At 39.1% G+C, this 20111-nt stretch overlaps 1 protein-coding gene and 1 non-coding gene across 15 annotated transcripts in view; one reads left to right on the top strand and one right to left on the bottom strand.

The window, feature by feature from the left end:
* The window catches only part of LOC100120935 (diacylglycerol kinase eta), a 74781-nt gene that overhangs the window by 10935 nt on the left and 43735 nt on the right, over nt 1-20111 (bottom strand). For 4 of the 14 annotated variants that reach the window (XM_016988554.2, XM_016988562.2, XM_016988559.2 and 1 more), the window contains exons 1-7: nt 3513-3605; nt 2159-2348; nt 1944-2080; nt 1771-1862; nt 1541-1674; nt 1281-1458; nt 846-948 (exon numbers count right to left, since the gene is read on the bottom strand). In XM_016988554.2, the coding sequence (XP_016844043.2) occupies nt 846-948; nt 1281-1458; nt 1541-1674; nt 1771-1862; nt 1944-2080; nt 2159-2348; nt 3513-3590 (912 nt within the window). In that variant the 5' untranslated portion in view covers nt 3591-3605. Of the gene's footprint in view, nt 1-845; nt 949-1280; nt 1459-1540; nt 1675-1770; nt 1863-1943; nt 2081-2158; nt 2349-2839; nt 3094-3400; nt 3418-3512; nt 3606-3647; nt 3893-20111 lie in introns of those variants that run through there. The other 10 variants (XM_016988557.2, XM_016988560.2, XM_016988561.2 and 7 more) reach the window with 9 other exon arrangements.
* On the top strand, nt 6537-6608 carry TRNAT-CGU. The gene has a single exon. It is a non-coding gene; the product is annotated as a tRNA-Thr (tRNA).

Below are 20111 nucleotides of genomic sequence, written 5' to 3'. Positions count from 1 at the left end.
TATATATATATATATATATATATATATATATATATATTCACACACACACACAACGCATATAGGATCAATATAAAACAATTAAAAATAGATATGTGTAAAATCGTACAGCAGCAGGGTCAGCAAGAACTCTGCACATCGAACTTACCAATCGTAAACAATACAAACAGAATCTACTTAGATCAAAGAAATAAAAATTTTGTAGACATAACAAGAATGCCAGGCAGATACACTCTTAGCTCGCATTCGCCTAAAAAAGGTAACGAAAAAGAGACAGAACATAGAGAAGAGATTAATGCCGTGCTGCTAACTGTCGTTAATAAGACACGGCTTGATTAAATGTGGTCAAGAGTACGACATGCGATTGGAAGGATATAAATAAAATCCTCGAACGAGAACTGCGCAATAAGACATCGTAAGTATAAGCGGATCAGCAACATTCAATTAGCATACAGTTATACTGCTACACATAAAAACAATCACATTCAATTTATTATAAAATACTTCCGAAGCTGGAGTAAACAATGTGTGAAGAAACCACGCACATATTATATTTTATTTTAAAACCGAAGACTACAAAAACAACAAAATCATTTAAATATAGAGAAGCTTCTTAGGATTTTTTGTTTAATACAGCGTGGTTGTTAGTCAAATTGTAAAAAAAAGCTTGTCAAAGGTCCACATCTTATCGGTGTTAGCACTGTCATTGGAAGAAAGCGCTCAAGGTGTGTACCCTCAACAATGCAAGAGAAACTTTGTTCAGTAAACAGAAGAGAAGCAACAAATTTTGAAAACAATTTTCAGTTAAAGTTTAGCGCTGGAGCTGGATGACCGAGCTTGTTACTCACGTGCATTCCTAATCGATCAATTTCGGAGAGGACCCAGCCGACAGAGCCATCTCCGCTGCAGACCAAAATCCGGAAGGGGTCGAAATGCCGAAAGAGTCTCAGCCTGTGTTTACACGAGAGACAGAGGTTTCGTCATCGAGAAAGACACGACTCGCGCTGAGTGCGTTATCTAGCCACGTTAGCTTTATTTACCGCGTTACTTTTCAATATTCTTTGGCCGTTTAAGCGATTTTATGTGGATGTAATTCTCATTGTTTTTCGTGAGAAATCACATTAAAACATTTAATATCGACGTAAACATTTAAACGTTTACTTCATACATGCGTATATATTTATTTATTTGCGCATAAACAAATATATACACTTTCCTAATGTCATTGATAATCTTAGCGATTAATTTATTATAATTTTTATTTCTATAAAGAGGGTTCTTACCCAGGGCCGGGGCCGCCGTTGATGAGATCAAACACTTGGGCCGGATTTAATAATTGTTTGAATCTTCTGAGAAATTTAATTCCTTGATTGTCACCCGACTTACTGTTAACAAATACTAAAAGTGGACTACAGCCTACTGGCCTAACCGCGTCCCATGCCTCGTCACTACCTGCATCATCAGTTGAAAAAAAAGAATTTATTTTCATTTGCTCAGAGACCTTTTCTTAAGTTGAGTGTAATCGAATATTTTAGTAAATTACCTATGCTATGTAATGCAGTTGGTGGTACTACGCTCAGCTTAGATGGTCCTAAGAGACACTTTATGCTTATAGAAGGCCTGCATGCAGTGTGTACTGTGGCCTTGCACCATATGCACCTCCAGTCTTGTAACCTACTTGGTAAATTTTTTTAATGAACTATTGCTATTATGCTTTTATAATATAATATTTAAGCACACTATTTACAGGAACTATGAAAGCAATGTTTATACCTTAATACAGAGCCGCAAGTCTTTTCGCAGATCACACATTTTGAAGCTACTGGCAGATTGCCTTCCAACCATTGATGGGGCATTATTATATTCTGAAATAGCGGAACATATATTTTATTATGCAAAGTAATTTTTTACAAATTTAAAATTTTCTAAAGTTTTCAAGCAGTTACTCCATCTTGGTCCTCTATTATGTCTTTTCCAATTGATGCTAATGTGGTCCACTTGCAGTTGTTTATTGCTTTTTCGCTGCATCGCTTATGTACTTTGTATTTACAAATTTCACAACTCAAACCGTGAGATGTCACCCCTATTCAGAATTATTTATATTTAGTAACATTTGAATGATGTAACAATTCGTTAAACTAAATTGAAAAGTGATACGTACCATAAAGCGCGTCTCTGCAGACATTGCAGTATGTCGGCCTTGCATGACTGGTTGCATACCACTGATGATGACCACCAAGGAGTTCCGCTGCAGGCCTGTTCTCGCCTGCATTCTTCGCAACACCCAACCACTCTTCCATCTCTTGTCTGTTTTCACCGCAGAGAACCAGCGACCGGAATGGAGTTATCACCTGTAACACGTGAGAAGATTATTAGGTAAATATGTTTTCTCATCACTAGAGTTTTAGAGAAATAAATATGGTTTAATGAAAATCCGATTTTGTATCAATATTAATTCAAGTTTTCTAAATATTATTTCAGATGATATCAAAGATAACACAAGTGCTTTGGTGAATGCCAGTAACAAGTGTTGCTTATAATTTATTGCACTTTTGGAAGGATAATTGACAGATAGACATATCAGGCAGATTAGATTGCAAAAAAAGTGTTTATAAGTCAAGTACAGTCTTATCATCTTGTTGGATTGTATTGACATTTTTTATTCATTTATTTATTTATTTTTTTAAACAGATTCTCAACCAATCTTTTTCTAAACAAACTTTTTAGCATATAAGTTCATCCATTTAAAGAGATATAAACAGTGGAAAATACAGAGGTGCCTGCTGCATACAATATCAAATCATCGAGCATGTCAAAGGGCTGTAACCACTACTTTGCTCACTTGTACGTTGAGTGGCACCTGAGAAGAGGCCTTCTCATTGTGCCACAGGCAAGCCGGTGTTGCAACAACTCAACCTAATGCACAGAGATAAAAAGCCACAATAATGGCAATTAGCCCAGTTGGAAGAGTTATTAGTGCTGAAGTGGCTATGCACTCCAACAGAAGGGCCTGTTTAGCTTGCTTGGACGAAAGGCATCAAGGAAACAAAGGAGTCATTGCTCACAATCAAACTCTAACTGAAAAATCTCTTAAATTCTACACAGCAGCAGAACTGACCTCATCCTAATGAGAGAGAGAGAGAGAGAGAGAGAGAGAGAGAGAGAGAGAGAGAGAGGAGAGAGAGAGGAGAGAGAGAGAAAGCTCTCAAGCATCAGCACTTCCCAGAGACATGTATCGTCAATTGACGAGCGTATAAGATAGCAACTGTCAGCGTCGCAGTGCTCGTAAGAGGCAAAAATATAAATAAACACGCTGAAATTTGAAGCCTCCTTCGAACGCGCAGCATCAGCAATGCAACAGGAGAGAAAAAAGGGAGTCGCCGATGGGTGTGCGTAAGTTTACATTTTATATAGGTTAAGAAGATATAAATATCCCCGCGCGAACTCCTACAGCAGACAAACGTCGAGAGCTTAGCTATATAGGTGCACTTAATTGAGCCCGATGATGTGCATACATCAGCATCAGCTGCCCACGTAGAAGGAAAAAATTCACGTGAGCCCGACGTATCGTCGCGTATACTCGTGCAGAACATGTTGCAACAGGGCCAACAGGCATAAACGACGATGATTGGATTGGGATAATTGTATACCTTGAACCTGGTGCGGGTTCTCTGCTGTTTCGGCGGCATTTGTACGGGCTGCAGGGCCGTGTCGGCGGCATGTGTGAACTGAACACTATATCACAGTACTGGCAGTAGCAGCGCAGCTTTGCCCATCAGAAGAACACAAAGCTTGCTCTTCACCGCCGTGCTACAATTGCTGCAGGAGGAGCCGGCCATAGCTCTTTCCCCGCGTTTATCGAGCTATAGCTCGGACTGGGGTCTGGGCCGTGCGCGTGTGCTGCTGTGCTGCATGTATAGTCGCGCGTTGGGAGGAGAGCCCTCTCTCTCTCTCTCTCTCTCTCTCTCTCTCTCTTCTGGGAAAAAGAGGCGGCAGAGGAGAGAGGAGGGATTCGCGCGTTTTGTGTAAGTACTGAAGTATATATATATATATATGTGTGTGTGTGTGTGTGTGTGTGTGCGTGTGTGTGCAACGCACATGAACACATTGCAGAGCCGCGCGTCCCGTTTTTTCCGGCTCGCGATTTGTAAATATAAACCCAAGTATAATTATTCATATAAGAGCACATCATACTCCGACGAATGAATAGTTGCGCGGGGATCGTGGATGGAGACACCATAGGTGAGAGATTTCCTTTAGCTTTTTTACTATTACGCCTATAAAGGTTATATTGATATTAGGCTGACTGTATAAAGAACTTGTAGTAAATCAGCCTACTATAAGTTAGTTTACTATGTAAGCAAGACCCTTGCATTTACCCTGTCACCAATGTTTGAGTAGTTGTTGGCTGTTGGCATAATGTTCTCCCTCCCGTAGAGTAATACTCGGTAAATTATTGGCTTAAAAAATATGTCGAACCCCATATTATATAAGTATAGTTAACGCGCGCTTGGCACATATCACCACACCACATCAGGCGCATATGAGGTGAGAGGGAAACATCGATCATCCACTGTCTCGCGCGTGTGTTTTTGTATGAGTATTTTTATCCACGTGGACAAGGAAAAAGAGAAGCGCATTGCTCGGGTATATAATATGGTTATTAATATACACCGCAGTTTCTGAATAAATTCTCGATCGCATCGGCGCAATTTAATACATCGAGAGTATAACGAGCACTCGCGCTGAAACAGCATCGCACACTTGATTACAGTGTGGAGTATAGATCTTATAAGTACTGCGGACAGAGAGCTGATATGTTTACGCATCCAGTGAACCTACAATGTCTGTTTTTTTATTGGCTTCCCAGCTGCCTTTTGTTTTCCTCCCGCGAGCTTCGTACAAGTGCAGGAATCCAGCAGTGTAAAGACATTTTGCTCTAGCGCGATCTCTCCATTCTTCATTATATGGGTCACCCTTTTTGTTGATGTGCTTACGTACTCCGCGAGTGCTCGTTTTTATTAAGACGAGTTTTCGTCGTTTGGGTTCACCGTGCACAGAACAACCCGAGGGGCCTTGCGCAAGCTTGCAGAAACAGAAGGGACTTTCAAACATATTATAAGCTGTATTTCTTTGACGTGGTAGTCGGTTTTCCGATCCGCGTGTGTGTGATATTTTTTATTTAAAAGTTATAAATGCATCGCACCCGATGCGCTTCGCTTTATGCCAGCATGTAAGAGCTATTACATTTTTCAATCTATTATTCCCGTAACAGCCAGAAATATTGCACCGAAGCATCTTTTAAAGAATTCTTGAATAGAATAAATCCCAGATGGAATATAATATATTCGAGCACGCGTATAGGGCGCGGCGGTAGAAAGGAATTCGACAGTTCATGACCTGTCCAAGTTTTTCATTCGCGAGCCTTATTTCTACATGTGAAATGCGAGGGGTCGAAGCGGGCGCAGAATAAAATAACGATGGATTTGTGCTTTTGGTTTTCATTAGTATACAATTCCGTTGCTCTGATGTTTCATGGCAAATTTGTTGTATATGCATACATAGAAATTTTCAAACGAAACAGCTCAAATTTTCAAACGAAAACTAGCAGAACTCACGATTTGCCGCGAAGAGTAGCACAGTTCAAAATTTTAAAAGGTTTCGAAAATTTCTAACAATTTTAAAAAATGCTTGTAAAAAATTATTGTACTGGTGAAAACAATTTTAAATTCGGTAAAAAGTTGTAAATTCCGAATATTTAAAAATGTTCATTAGGGACAGTTTCGCAAAAATCGGGAAATTTTTATAGAAATTCGTTGTTTAAAGTTTCGAGTTGTGCTAGTCTTCGCGGGAAATTTTGAGTTGTGCTAGTCTAGCGTGCGTCAAACGAGTTGTGCTACTTATGACGGGAAATTTTAACAATGCTACTCTTCATAGGGAGCGACGATATGTACGTAGATACTAATTCGGACAAAGTCCATTTTTTTCAATATGTAGTAAAAAATTAGATTTTCTCTTATTGAGAGTTGCTCATGGTTGAGTTTTATTCTAACCTAATTTAGAGAATATTTTTTCATAAAAATATCTTTGGGTGGTATATAAAGTAAATTCATATACCTAGTGTAATAAAATAGGTGAACAAATTTTACAGAATAATTTATGTAAATTTCGTACTAGATATTTATGGAATATTAATTGACTACATTTTGGTTCTATACTCATGTTCAATATAATATTCATTTTAATCAAACAAAATTATAAAATCGACATTGTTTTGCATCTAACTATTATTTATGATAATTTAGTGAAATTGCAAAATTATTAAAATATGAAGACAGTATTTCACAATGAAAGATATAACATTAATGCAAAGTAATAAGGAAAATAAACGGATTGAAACTCGAAATTTGGTTAAGTCCAGCGCGTGTAACGTTATTTAGCGTCGAGCCAAGGCAATTAATCGCCTCATTGGACATTTACAATCGGAGTGGAGTAGCCCCCACCTTTACGTAATACGCTTTTGGCGCGATGAGCAAGATGCCTCTTTAGCTCAGTGGTAGAGCACTGGTCTCGTAAACCAGGGGTCGTGAGTTCAAACCTCACAGGAGGCAGTATTCCATTTTTTTTCGCTTGCGTTTTCCGCTAAATTTCCAACGCAAAGGCTACGTTCACTCCCTTTCTTCGACCAAAATGATTTTGTCTTACAGTTTATATACTTTTCGAACATTCAGCTTGTTCAGTTTTAACAATTCCCTCATGGGTAAAATTGATAATAATATGTACAGCCATTCAATGTATACGTATTTTTATAATAATGAAAAATAGTAAAATTACCTGAAAAATATAATTTTATTTATAAAAATGAAAAGAATTTGCTGCATTCTGTTAAAGTATTCTGGCAACAGGATGTTTCGCTATCTCTTGGAGCCTTATCGCTATGATTCGCCAATTAGCAGTCATACACATACGTATAAGCTGATCATATGACGCATAATAGTCACTTTGAGTAATTTAGTTCTGTAAAATTTGAATTCACCATGAGCGCGGATGCTTGTAGTAATCGCATGTCCTTTTGACCTTTGACTGGAACTCACTAACTTGCTGAGCACACACACACACGCGCGCGCGCGCACACACGCACACACACACACACACACACACACACACATATCCTCAATATGTATCTTTATGGTCTGGTGTATAAAGTTTTGCGAAAAGTTGATATTTTACGTGAGAATGTTAAAAATCTATAAAACTGATAGGTCATTAAATACTCTCACATGATTTTGCTTTTTCGCATAAAAAATTCTTCAATGCCTTCGATCGTTTCGGAGCTTTCTTTCCGCAGATACAAGCTCACATCTATGCGACGCCATTAAAATTCTAGAAAACTTCCGTTGCTGCGATATTCAATAAAAACGACTGATTATGCGATGCATGTGAAATAGAAACTATATTTCTCCGTCGTTGTGACTGTTTTCTCCAAAATAGACTGAATTTTTCCTCGAAAACTTCACGATCCGACAGCAAGTCTACTGCGCGCGAGACTCTATTTTGGATAGTCGAAAACTTTCTCGAGAACAATATTTCCTATAGGCGAGGCAACGCACCGCCCAAAACAACACCTCGAACTTTGCGCTCGATACATGCATGGCAACAGATCGAGGCGTTTACCTATGTTGAGCATAAGTTTTTTCTCGTATAAGACTACTACTACATATGTAGGAACGACATCGAACAGTAACATCATTTTTGAGAAAAAATACTGTTGTCTGTCTGTATCCTTTTTAAAAGTGCCATTTTTATGATAAACAATTTTTTTCCCGATTTGGTCTCACCCACCGATTTTGTCGGATGTCGCGGCAAAAAGGCCATTTTGTGCAGCGTCCGATTTTTAGTTAGCGACATTTCGCCATAAATAATAAATTGATGATGGAATTCAGCAGTCTTTACCGACGAGAGGAGATCTGTTTTATCGACTCGCGCGTTGTATAGTGTAGTGTACTACTATAATGTGTGTAATGTATATTGTATATTATACAACTGCGTTTTCAACCTCGATCGCCCGCATTTGTTACTGGAATTAAAAGTTCCGATGGAAAATATCACAAGCGACTCGTTACTTATTTAGTAATAGAGTGGGACATAATTAGGAAAGACGTTCCGCCGCCAAAGTAGTGTATAAGTTTATCTGTTTGCTCTGTCAACCGCAAAGGCCGATAATTCAATTAGATGGCGAACTGCTTCTGCAATTTCCAGCTAACTTTTCAGACGAAAGTGGCGCAATGCGATTTGAAATTTACGATGTGCCCAAGCGGGGATTAACCGCAGCTGTGGCAACAAAATGCGGCAATCTAATTAGCGAGAATCTTTCAGAGAAGCTTAAAGGAGATTTTTTCTCCGACGCTAACTCTATGTTATTATTATACTTCACTGTTTTGAATATCAATATATACCAAGATGATTTACTATAATTGCACCTTGAATAAGCTGGGGGAAATAATACTGGTAGTATAGTTTACACTTGAAATAGCCTTGGGATCGTACATATATGAATAATTTCGTGAGTGTTCAAATGTTGCTGGTGCACCATACCCAACTAGTCGAATCATTCTGAATAAATAACATTTTTTCAAAAGTTCTTTACTCTAATAATTTTTTTTTTTATATTAAAAAACTGCTGATAGTTAAAAGCTTTGCCGTTTCAAAGCTTTACTCTACTAATATATTTCATAAAAACAAATAAGTATCATACTATTGATAGTGTGTACTGGAAAATTCTGTCAATAAAAATTATTTGAGGACTCGTGGATAAGGGAAAACACGTTTTGGATAAACGATTCAATACAAATCGTTATATTCTTGATGAAAAATCAAACAATCCAATAAGCTTGTCATTTTTCTCAAGATTTTGAGTTCGCTAGGCATCAAAAATGTAATATTTTCAGTTTCGATTTAGATTATTTGCATCTATTTTTTATTCTAAAAAAACAACCCTGGTAGAAAATCACCCATTAAAAATGGCCGTAAAGGCAAAAACTGGCTAAGTAAAATGTGAAAAAACTGGACATTTTTAATTTCCTAAAAATAGCGATATCTTGGGCATTTTTTATGGCTGAGAATTATATTTCATGAAAATATCAATAAATTTTTCGGATGTAAAATACAAAATTATTAATATTTAGGCGCAAGATGAATAATTTTAATAATTCAAACATATGGCGAAGCTTGTAGGGCTTGTGTGGAACAACGTCTGCGTGGCTCAGTCGGCTAAGGTGCACGGCCGTACTTATTTGGCCTCGTGCAGGTTGTGGGTTCAAGTCTCCGGTCAGACAGAATCTTTTCAGATGCAAAAAATTATTCTATACTTTCCTTTAAACTAACAACTCAAATCCAAGCCTGCTAGATACCATTTTCCAATTCTAATCTCAAACTGTGATAAACACGTGTCACCCAGCTGTGTTACTCGACCAACTATAATGGGCAGTTTGTACTTAAGAACAAGGTAAGCAGATTTAATCCAAGAACTGCCCATTAAGGGGCGGTCGGAGCTGATAGTTCCTAGTGTAACCGCTGCAGTCAGGTGAAGAATTCATAGTTAATTTCATTATTACAAAAAATGTTTGAACTTTTTGGCTAAAAACGCTCTTTACCGCTCTAGCTATGACTTTAAGCTAGTGGGCGAGCATGGTCAGGTGAACATTAAAAGTGTATTTTTTGTACTAGACTAGGAAATTTAAGTGTCTACACTCCTTATCATGTCATAATTAACATTAAAATTTTGCTGCCTGCTTAACGCCAACAGTTTGAAGCGTTTGTAGGTTATGTAATAAAATCCGTATTTCTGATTCACGTTTCTTAATTCTTGTACCAGGCGACCGATTCTCAATTAAATGCTTCACAACAATTCCATCACTTTTTTAAGAGAGGAGGATTGGAATTACAAACACGACGTAGCAGACGAATTTTTCAGCTATCGATGGTTGCATGTTGCGTGGTACGTCGTGTTTGTAATTCCAATCTAGTACAAAAAATACACTTTTAATGTTCACCTGACCATGCTCGCCCACTAGCTTAAAGTCATAGCTAGAGCTGTAAAGAGCGTTTTTAGCCAAAAAGTTCAAACATTTTTTGTAATAATGAAATTAACCATGTATTCTTTACCTGACTGCAGCGCCCTCGGAACTAATACCTCCGACTGCCTCTTAAGTTGGAGAAAAAGCGTTACATTCTGCCTAAGAAATGGCAAAGAAAACTGCCTAATTCTTAGATTCCATTCCAAGAACTGGCCATTAAGTGGGTTACCGATTTTACCAGGGAATTGGCGAATCTTTTGAAATGTAATTTTTTCGTAAGGTACAATTTTAAAGACGAATCAATGAATTATTAATTAATATCAGCTTTCGCATAATAAGAACAAGATTGAGGCTAATCCGAATTGATGCGAAGGATTGCCAAAAGATACTAATAAGTGTTGGAATTTTTTTTCAATCTCTTCAATCACGTGAACTTGCGGTTGTCATTCCGTGTTTAACTTCCATCAATGCTTCTCAGTTTTTTTGTTCGTCTTCCGCCCTTACTTCGTATAGATTTAACTTTGTCATTTATTTGTAATTGTTCTCGAGAGGAAAGCGAAGATGCGAAGTGACTCGAGTCCGTTCACGGTAACGCAATTAAATGAGGCACTTTGGCAGCAAACTTTTCCTCTCATTCTTTTCTCTCTTAAACTCATTTTGGTATTCTCGCGACTTGTTTTCCTTAACGAGGTACACAGCAGCCTCTTGTCGATTTACCAACTTTTACCAGCGTTTCTGTAGTGGCTCCACTGGACCGTGATGCTATTAACGAATTTGTGCTCAAGATACGATTTTTTAGCGATGGAAAATATTTAATTTGATTTTAGAGAGCTTTAGCATTTTATTGATTTATAATCAAATTTTTGTTATAATTTATACGTATTCCATTAGTTTAAAACATCTTTTAAGAAAAGTTCTTAATCACAAAGATAATAATTTTGTTCATAAGTTCATGACGAGAATTATGTAAAACATGTCTTAAAAGTATTCAGAATTCGAATGTTTTATCTCCTATAAATAAATCGGCGATCAATGGATGTTGGGGTACACATTTCATACGTCTTGAACTGCATAGTTACTTTTCATTATACTTCAAATCGAATAATACTCGCACAACATTTCCGCAAAAAGAATTGCATTCTCCTAGAGGAAGCTTTGTAATAGTAAAATTTTGAGTGTCTTCAAAACTTCTACAAAATACTTTTTGGTGTGTTAGAAATTAAAATCAAGTGTTTTTAGAAAATGTCCGTATGGATGTGTGTATATGTATACCGTAATATTTCTGGAACTATTCCGTCAATATCAATAAAATTTGACATGCATATGTATTTTTGGATTCTGAACTCTGGAAAACAGTTATTTTTTATTTTCTCAACTATATTTTTTATGGCCATTTTTTGATTTTTGAAAAAAACTATTTTGCGTTTTTTTCAATCATTCTATTGTTACAAACAATTCAGCTATAATGCATTTGACAGAGAATAAAATTACCTACTTTCCCTCGTTTGGTGCTCGGGATCGACCGCTTTGTTCTGCAGATAAAATGAAAAAGGTGATTTTTTACAAAAATTCATATTTCTGAAACTAAACGTCATATTTTCGGTAATACATCGAAAACTGAAAAAAATGAGTTTTTTTTTGTGCCTCGATTACAGACGCAAAAAGGCCTTATTGCACTTGAGATTTCGGGAAAAAGTAGATATTTTATGTTGTAACGTTGTGGCCTTGCTAGCGCGAAATCGGATAAGTGTGTTCCACCGAGCTTAGAGACCGTCGCGCAAGGCTACCACGGTAACAAAAGGATCGTCGGGTGACGTCCAGGAACTCGCCTCGGCTGCTCAGCATCTCCGTCTTGACGGACCGCGAAGAGTGGCGGAGTCCTTCTGTGCTCGGCTCATTTATGAATGGAAGCAAGGGTTTTAGCATGCTTTAGCAATAATTTATGCTAAGAGAAACCCGGGCTTCATCTGCCCTCAGAACGTTTATTCACTCAGAATAACAATATGCTCTACGTGCAATCGTGTGTGCGTGTGTTGTGTGTCAAGACGATCATCGAGATCGACCGGCGAACCATGCGCGACAATCGGGCTTTGCCCTTGACCCTACACTATACTATATTCGCTCGTACTTTTCTGCACGTGGTGCGCCATGCGCCACATCAATCGAGAGAGAGAGAGAGAGAGAGAGAGAGAGAGAGAGAGAGAGAGAGAGAGAGAGAGAGAGAGAGAGAGAGAGAGAGAGAGAGAGAGATGGGCTATTTGTCGACACAGGACAGACTCACGAGTTTGCCAATGAACGTCGCGTTATCGCTGCTGGACGAGCTGGTTGCTCTGGGTTCCACCTCGTCAGCGCCGTTCGGCGGCCCACCAAACTCCTCCTCGTGGCATTGGCGAGAGCTGCAGGCACTGGGTTGTTTTAGCCTGGGCACGATCTCGTGGCCCTCAGCCTGATGGTCTGGTCTGGAGCCGCGTCCTTGAAGATGAGCGGCTCCGACGGCTTCCGTGGCTCCTGGCCACGTGTGGTCACTACCAGAGTCGGGAGTCGAGAGAGCGAGTCGCGCTGCTCTCTGCTGATCGATAGTCCTTCTTCGATCGATTCGGGGCCCTTCGGATTGCTTCGTGCGAACGAAAACCATGATGCGCTTGGGGGAGATTTCTATCCGTCGTAGTCGACGAAGCCACTTGCGCTTGGCTGACGTCTGTCGTGTGCGGGCTATTGTTTTCCAGACGTGACATGGGTCGTTTTTCGATTTGTCGCGATGCTTCGCTGTTCGCTACTAACGGCGGGAGTTTATCGTTGTGAAGTTTTAGGCATTGCTAGCAATTGAAAATTGTCAATTTTATCCTGGTAAAAGTTATTATTAACAACGATCGGGCATTATACCATTACTTCAACGAGATCGTCTTACAATAGCAAATAAGTTTTCTTTGTACGTACCTAATACGGACGTAATAACATCCAATATGGATACGTGAAATCGCATCACTCGATAAGTTAATCGAAATTTTATAGATTGTAGTAGAGTACAGGCAGACGAGTGATCGGTTGATGCGAGATTAAAGTTTGAAAATAAAGTGGGTTATTGCCTAACTAGTCATCGTGCATAAAAGTTTAATCCTTTTGTTTTCAAACGAAAGTAGATTCTGGATGACGAAAATATAACTTCTAGTATTGTATATTTTCTGATTACTCGAGAGAAGTTTATAGGGCACAAAAATGTATGATGTATTCTGCTTTTTTTTATTGTTTGCGATTCTGGTGGAGGTGGGTCAACAATTAACGAGATGGATGCATAATTTTTATTTATCGGTATGTATTCGCTCTGATATCAAATTTCTTGAACATTCAACAAATTACAATACAACGAATCATTTTTTAAAATACATTTAAATATGGGTCATGGGTTTGGCTGAAACTGTTGAACAACGCAATTCCTTGCCGGAAGCGGAGGTTGTACTTCAGCATTTCGCCTTATCGGTCTTACTCATCGATATATGGGCTTATGAATATACATATGTAGTATGCAGAAACCCAACTTCCGCGGCAGTTTAAAAATTACTATAAATTATTAGTTAGGAAACTATTTGCTGCACGGAGAGAAATGTATCACTAAAAATTATACTATATTTTCTCCTAATCAGGAGACAAACTCAACGTATGCAGAAAATATAGTATGTTTGTATGAATATTTACTATACATTCATAAAAAATTGTTATACCAGTATAGTAAAAATTGCACTCCGCTTTGACTCGCTGTGTTCCGAGCTAAAAAATTCGTCGTAACTCAAACAGATCACAGGAATTCGCCTGATCACTTACTGCCACTAGGGGGCGACTAGTAAACTCCACTCGGAAGTGACGAAAAACTGTTCGGTTAGTATATAAGGAATATAAATGCGATTAGCCCAGCGATGCGTTGTTAGGTTGCAACATGTATAATAATTAGCTTGCAATGTATGTAAATTAGGATATCATGAAATCCTATGCGATGCGACTTCGAGATTAAATGTAACAAATAAATAAATGAAAATTCGCCAGCAACATCCAACAAACACAAATAAGAGAAAAAGCACCAACAGACGACAAAATAAAAGGGCCAAAAATATTTTTAAAAAACTCTAGTATCCCATAAACTTTGATATGCGGTACAGTACAAATTGCTATGTAGTATAGTAAAATCTGGTGATCTGAATATTTAGTGATACATTTCTCTCCTTGTGATCATTTGCAGCGCAGAAACATGAACTAATTTCAAAATTATCCATTAAACACCATACCAGATCAAAATTCATTTCGTATAATACACACCGTACATTTTTTATCCGTTACACGTATTAGGAGTTTGGAATCCGATACTGAAAAAAAGTATTCTTCCACACTTTAATTACTATTGAATCAAAATAAAATTTTGTTTGAAAGAATTGATTTTTCATTGATTGAATTTGAAACTTTCGTTGATTCAATGCCATAAGTTAATTGGAAAAATAAAATTTTTTTCTATTTGTACTACTCGGACTATTGGGATATGGAACTTCAGTTTAGAGATAGATATAGTATATAGGTTTGAAAAGAATTCGGTTAACAAAAATGTTCTCCTTGATCGTTGGTTCGCAACGCGAGCTCGAAACACCAGCTCTCAGCTCCGCGGCGAGTTTAGCCTAATCTATTAATAACAGCCGACTACACGTGCCCTTAAATCAGTGAATAGATTTCCAAGTGCGCCCTTACCCACGTCTAACCGCAGGATCCGCGTCTCTCGTTTCCTCAAAACGGCAAACTTCAGACCGCAGCGCTCGGCGAAACCGCGCCCGTAATTCCGAAATCTAATCCGTCGCGGTCCCAAAAATTCAATATCCATCCCAGCGACGGTCTCATGGATGTTATATAGGTACACGCGCAAGCTCTGCAACCGCGTAACAATCGCTTTTACGCCCTCTCTATGTGCGCATGTACTCAAAAGTTCGCCACCGCGTTAATGGATTTGCCGTGTACGCGCGGCGTGTGTCGATTTTACGTCTCCCTCTATACCAATGCGCGAGTGCGCGCGCGTGTGTTTTTTCATCCCTCCGCGTCTATATATACCGCATACAGCCGGAATATAGGCTTCGCGCGCGATAAATAATCATGGGCCGCATTCATCGGTGGACATGGGTCGCCTGCTGTGAATGAAAGGGGGAAAGAAAACACGAGTGCAGAGTTAATGGAAAGTTTCCACATTTCCCTCCATTTTCCGCGCGCGCTTGGGGCTTATTGTTAATTAAGTGGAAAGCGATGTTATGTGGTACACGAGCTTTGTTCAACATTTTAATCGCCGAGATGTACGCGTTATTAATAATACAGTCTCGGGGCAATTCGAAAGATGTGACGATTCATCGATAGTGCGGCGGCGCGTACACGTGTTTGTCCGGATTAATGTTAGGGGCTGCGCGCGCGCGGCTCGCACGGTTTAATAGCACGCGGCACATAAATCAGACAGCCTGGTTTTACCGAGCTTATCACGAGCATCGTACTTTGAATTGCTAAGATGGGGCATAAATTCAACATTATGCTCCCTGGTATACATATATAGTCTCGATCGTTATTGTTGCTCGGAATTATTATTGGCTTCGATTCTACGAATCCCATCGTTATTTTGCCATATGTACAAGGCGCGGCGCGTTCGTTTTTAACGAGCTAAACTTTATGGCGGGCTTAACGAGCTGCAGTTGGCTATAGGGGTATTGATTATCGACGTGCGTCAATCAAGAATTTCGAAGTGCGGAAATATGCACTTCGAAATCCGAGAACTACGATTTTTTCTCAATGTGTACCTATGGCCACAATTCAATTCCCGGGAAACCAAAAATATGTATGGATGCGGTTATTTTTCACCGGATGCCCTCGACGCATCGAGGCTTCCACAATTCCTCGAAACGCAAAATGCATTACCCACTTAAGCGAACATAGCCAGCTCCCGCGAGTGCACGTATACGAGCGACGGCGGCAGCAGCGTATTTACCAAGTGTCGAGAAGTTAAGCGATATCCTCCGCAAGCCGGTTCACCCGAACGGGGCAGTTAGCCCGAACTCCACGGGCTTGCGGTAGGAAATTTTCTATCATGCCGAATATTTATTGACTGGCGCGCGGGGTACTTTGCGAAACTTTTGCACGCACACGCACTCGATACAGGCACACACATGGCTCGAGCGGTGAAATCATATTTGCGTCAATATATATGGTTATCGCGGGTTATAAATATGAGGAACTTCTCTGCGTCTATATAAAATATGCAGTCTGCTTCTGTTTGGCTTTGTTATGTAGACGAGATGTGTGCGCGACTCGTTGATTAAGATGGATGAAGGAGTCGGCTAGTCAAATATGAGGCGAGCAAGTCCAAATTCGCCAGGCAAGTTTGATGAATGTAAATGAGATAAAAGCGCTTTGCATGTTAGTGCCGCCCCGCGCAAACAGACTCTAGGCGCTTGCTTTTCTCGCTTGTAACTTTGCGATGGCGGGCTGTACTTCGAAGGAGAAATTCTCGCCGGGATACTTCGCACGCGTACGCAGCTTAACCGTGTAGTGGCGAGATAATGGACCATCGTTTGAATCTTATTTATATTTAAATTTCCGTCGCACAGGATAGCTATACATAGATCAGCTTCCTTTGTACCTTCTGCCCGTGGGAAGAGTGATTCTGTTATCTAGGCTATAATGCCCCAAAGGGCTATTTAAATTGAGTTTGATCATAGATAATGGGCGATTAAATTACGCATCGGCGGAATATAGCTTTCAATGCACATTCAAAAATAAAGATTTTATTTTCATTAAAAGCACTTTTTCGAAGTATGAGTGCTTTTAAAAAGAGCGTGTGTAATATATTTAGTCACGTGAAATTTTAGCTTGTAAAATGCAGTATAAATATCGTGGAAAAATAAAATGTACGTACAAAGCGAAAATCAAACAGATTATTCCAGTGCGTGTCTGGTAAATAAAATATACGAGACGAAACTTAGTCCATTACACGGAGGTACCCCATTTTCCTCTATCCTACTATTTTCATACGTGGCAGTTATATTATCTGATCGCATACAAAAACTAATTTTTCATTTTTTATATAGCGCAGTTATATTTGAAAAGAACGACACGTTCAATACACATGAGTTTGCAATCGTTCTTTTTTTAAGTATATCGGATTTCCATATTATGGTTCTTTTAACAATTGAGTCGTACATATCGCCGTCGCTCCCGTCAGTCATTCGATGGAATAAAAAAACACTCACATGCAGTGGATCAGATATGTTTTAATGGCAGTGGCATCTGGTTTGAAAATGAATTTCGTCACTCGTTTTTGATTTGCTATCAAATATAGAACACGAAATGCTGATGAGCAAGTTTTTTCGTCGAATTTACTGGACGCAGCTATTTTGAGAAACAAATGTGGAAATTAATTTTGTTTAAATTGTTAAACGTTCAACTCGAAACTGATGAAATTCCTATGAGTTGGTTCAACTATTACTTCTCTATATTATAGTGCGAATTTATTTATTTGTATTATATTAGATATTTCCTGATCGAATTAACTATTTTGATTAGCTGTAGAGCGATTAACTGTCATCCTACCTGATATCGCAAGCCTTCACCTGTTATATGACGACGTTCATATTATACAGTAGATCGCATTATCATGCAAGCTATTATGGAGCATTCTCTCTGGTATGGCATTATACAGACTGCAATCGAAGCCCCGTCACCGACGTCCTCGTATCGCGATATAGCTCTTTTCTTGGGAATCAACGAAGCATCGATATCGCAGTTGTCCTGCAAAGTGTCCAAATCGACCCCGCGAAATAGAAAAACATCGACACGCGCAGCCCAATAAGTGGGATTTGCCTTGGGCCACATCAACCGGAAGCTCCGGTCGCCGCCGGCGAGGGATGCAAAAATACCCGGCGACCGCGTCCTGCACGACGTTGCACCTACGTCATTTAGTCCCGCCGCGCGACCTTCTGACCTGGAAATCTGGCGCGCGACGCCGCAGCTGCACAAGGAGAGAGGGCGACTGCGGAAGAGCCGACGAGAGGATGATCGATCGACTGACTGCTCTTATACCCCCCCTGTATGCCGTTGTAAACCTTCCCTGATATACGCGATATGCGAGAAGTCTTCATTAGGGCGACGCACGTGTCTCAAGCAGGAGCTGCAACTTGAAATAGGATCTGGCTTCAGTGTGTGTGTGTGCGTGCGTGTCCTGCTTGGGATGGGATTTTCATCACGGGCTCTATACTTATCAGTCATGAGGTGGCAACATTCTTTACGAAACATATTCACCCGCGGCTGATGACATCAGATGAACTATACATTTATGTACATAATACGACTCGGGGCTCACGATAACAGTTAAAAGACAGATGCGACGTTGAATAAGTAAACGAGAAACACAAAAAATCTGTAGGTGCTTAAAAATGTTTTTAGCCACTAAACGAAGGTCGATTTTGCGTTGCACTATAAATCGCTGGAGGCCAATAATGTGTTTATCTTGAAGACAATTAAGGGGCTACCTGCACACCAGTTATATAGATGTACTTACCATGTTAAATTGACGCGCTCCTTTGCTCCCAACTTTCAGAAAAACGGCTATACATAGGAGTCTCAAAAAATTACAGGACCTAGTTGTCGGTATCATCTTTGCGCGGAAGTGAGCTGGGCAGCATTTATCAACAGAATCTCAGGGGAAAAGAATACTTCGAAAATACTTTCCAGATATGTCAAATATTTTGGGTTAGATCAGATCGATCGTTTATTGTTTATTTTAGCCGAGGTTAGACGCTCGGAAGGAAAACGTACTTTGAAGTATCTTTTTCTCCAGGATCTCGTTGACGCATGATGCCCAGCTTACTTTCGTGCAAAGATTGTACCGACGCCTACGTCCTGTAATTCTTTTAAAGTCATAAAAGCCCTCGTTTTTCAAGCAGTTGGGAGCAAATGGTCGTGTAAGTTAGCATTGGCTAGTATATCTATATAATTGGTGTGGTGGCCGCTTAATGAGAATAGAGCAATTTTCAAAGCAGCGAGAAGAGAAAGTCCAGAAAAAGTGTTTCACAGTAAATTCATGTTTGTGTATTATAATCAACAATCGCTGTATAGCTGGCTTAACTTTTTCTTATATATACTTTGTAGTGAAATTAATTTCTTTGTTAATTAGTATTCTTCTGCTTCTGGAGTAGAGAAAATACAGTTATCGTGCCAAAGGGACAACTAATCTATACAAAATAGGAACTTTTATATAGTTAGTTATATAAAATTCTTCATTATTCTTATGCCTGCAAGTGTTTAAGTAATGCATTTCTACGAAAACGACCTAAAATCAAGTGCCCGCATATATTTTAGTAAACGAAATTTAAAAAAGTGTTCGAATATATAATACGCGAAATTAGTAATTGGAATTTAATTAGAGAACTATTGACCTGTGGTGGAAAAGCTCGACTTACCGCCGTTCCGTTAATTAAGCGAGCAAACTTTTTCTACGTAGTGCCAGCATTCTGGAAATCTTGAAGAAAATTGGATGAGCTGTGTTATATAATGCATGCTGATATATGAATTCGGTTGATGATATGCAGGGATCGAAAATTTTATGAGTATCTGGGTGGACAAGTGCACAACAAGCTCAATAAGTGGATCAATCAATTAGTGGTCAGAAAATTTTAAATAATAATTGCGAAAATCGATTGGAAGCGCTATGTGTCAGAAGCAATTACCTTGTGTCATGAATAAGAGATCATATGCGAATAAAATATCAAACTGATAAAACTCATTTTTCGAAATTACACATTTACGTGAAATTTCAAGGAATCGCGTACATATTTTGTACATCAAATGTATTATTGCGTAAAAGTTTTATCGTGCACATAGCAATTATACATACGATTTTGTTTAAAAGCAATAAAATTAAAACAGTCACCAAAATACGATCTCAGCGGTGCAGTGGCTTCTTGCCCGCCTCGAGATGTAATTACTCGGAGGTTTTACGCTTATGTACACGTGCTCTCTCCAAGATTGGAA

This window comes from Nasonia vitripennis, chromosome 4 (genome assembly GCF_009193385.2).
Source record: "Nasonia vitripennis strain AsymCx chromosome 4, Nvit_psr_1.1, whole genome shotgun sequence".
NCBI lineage: Eukaryota > Metazoa > Arthropoda > Insecta > Hymenoptera > Pteromalidae > Nasonia > Nasonia vitripennis.
The sequence above is the reverse complement of the archived record's forward strand: the minus strand, read 5'-3'. Positions and strand labels throughout refer to the sequence as shown.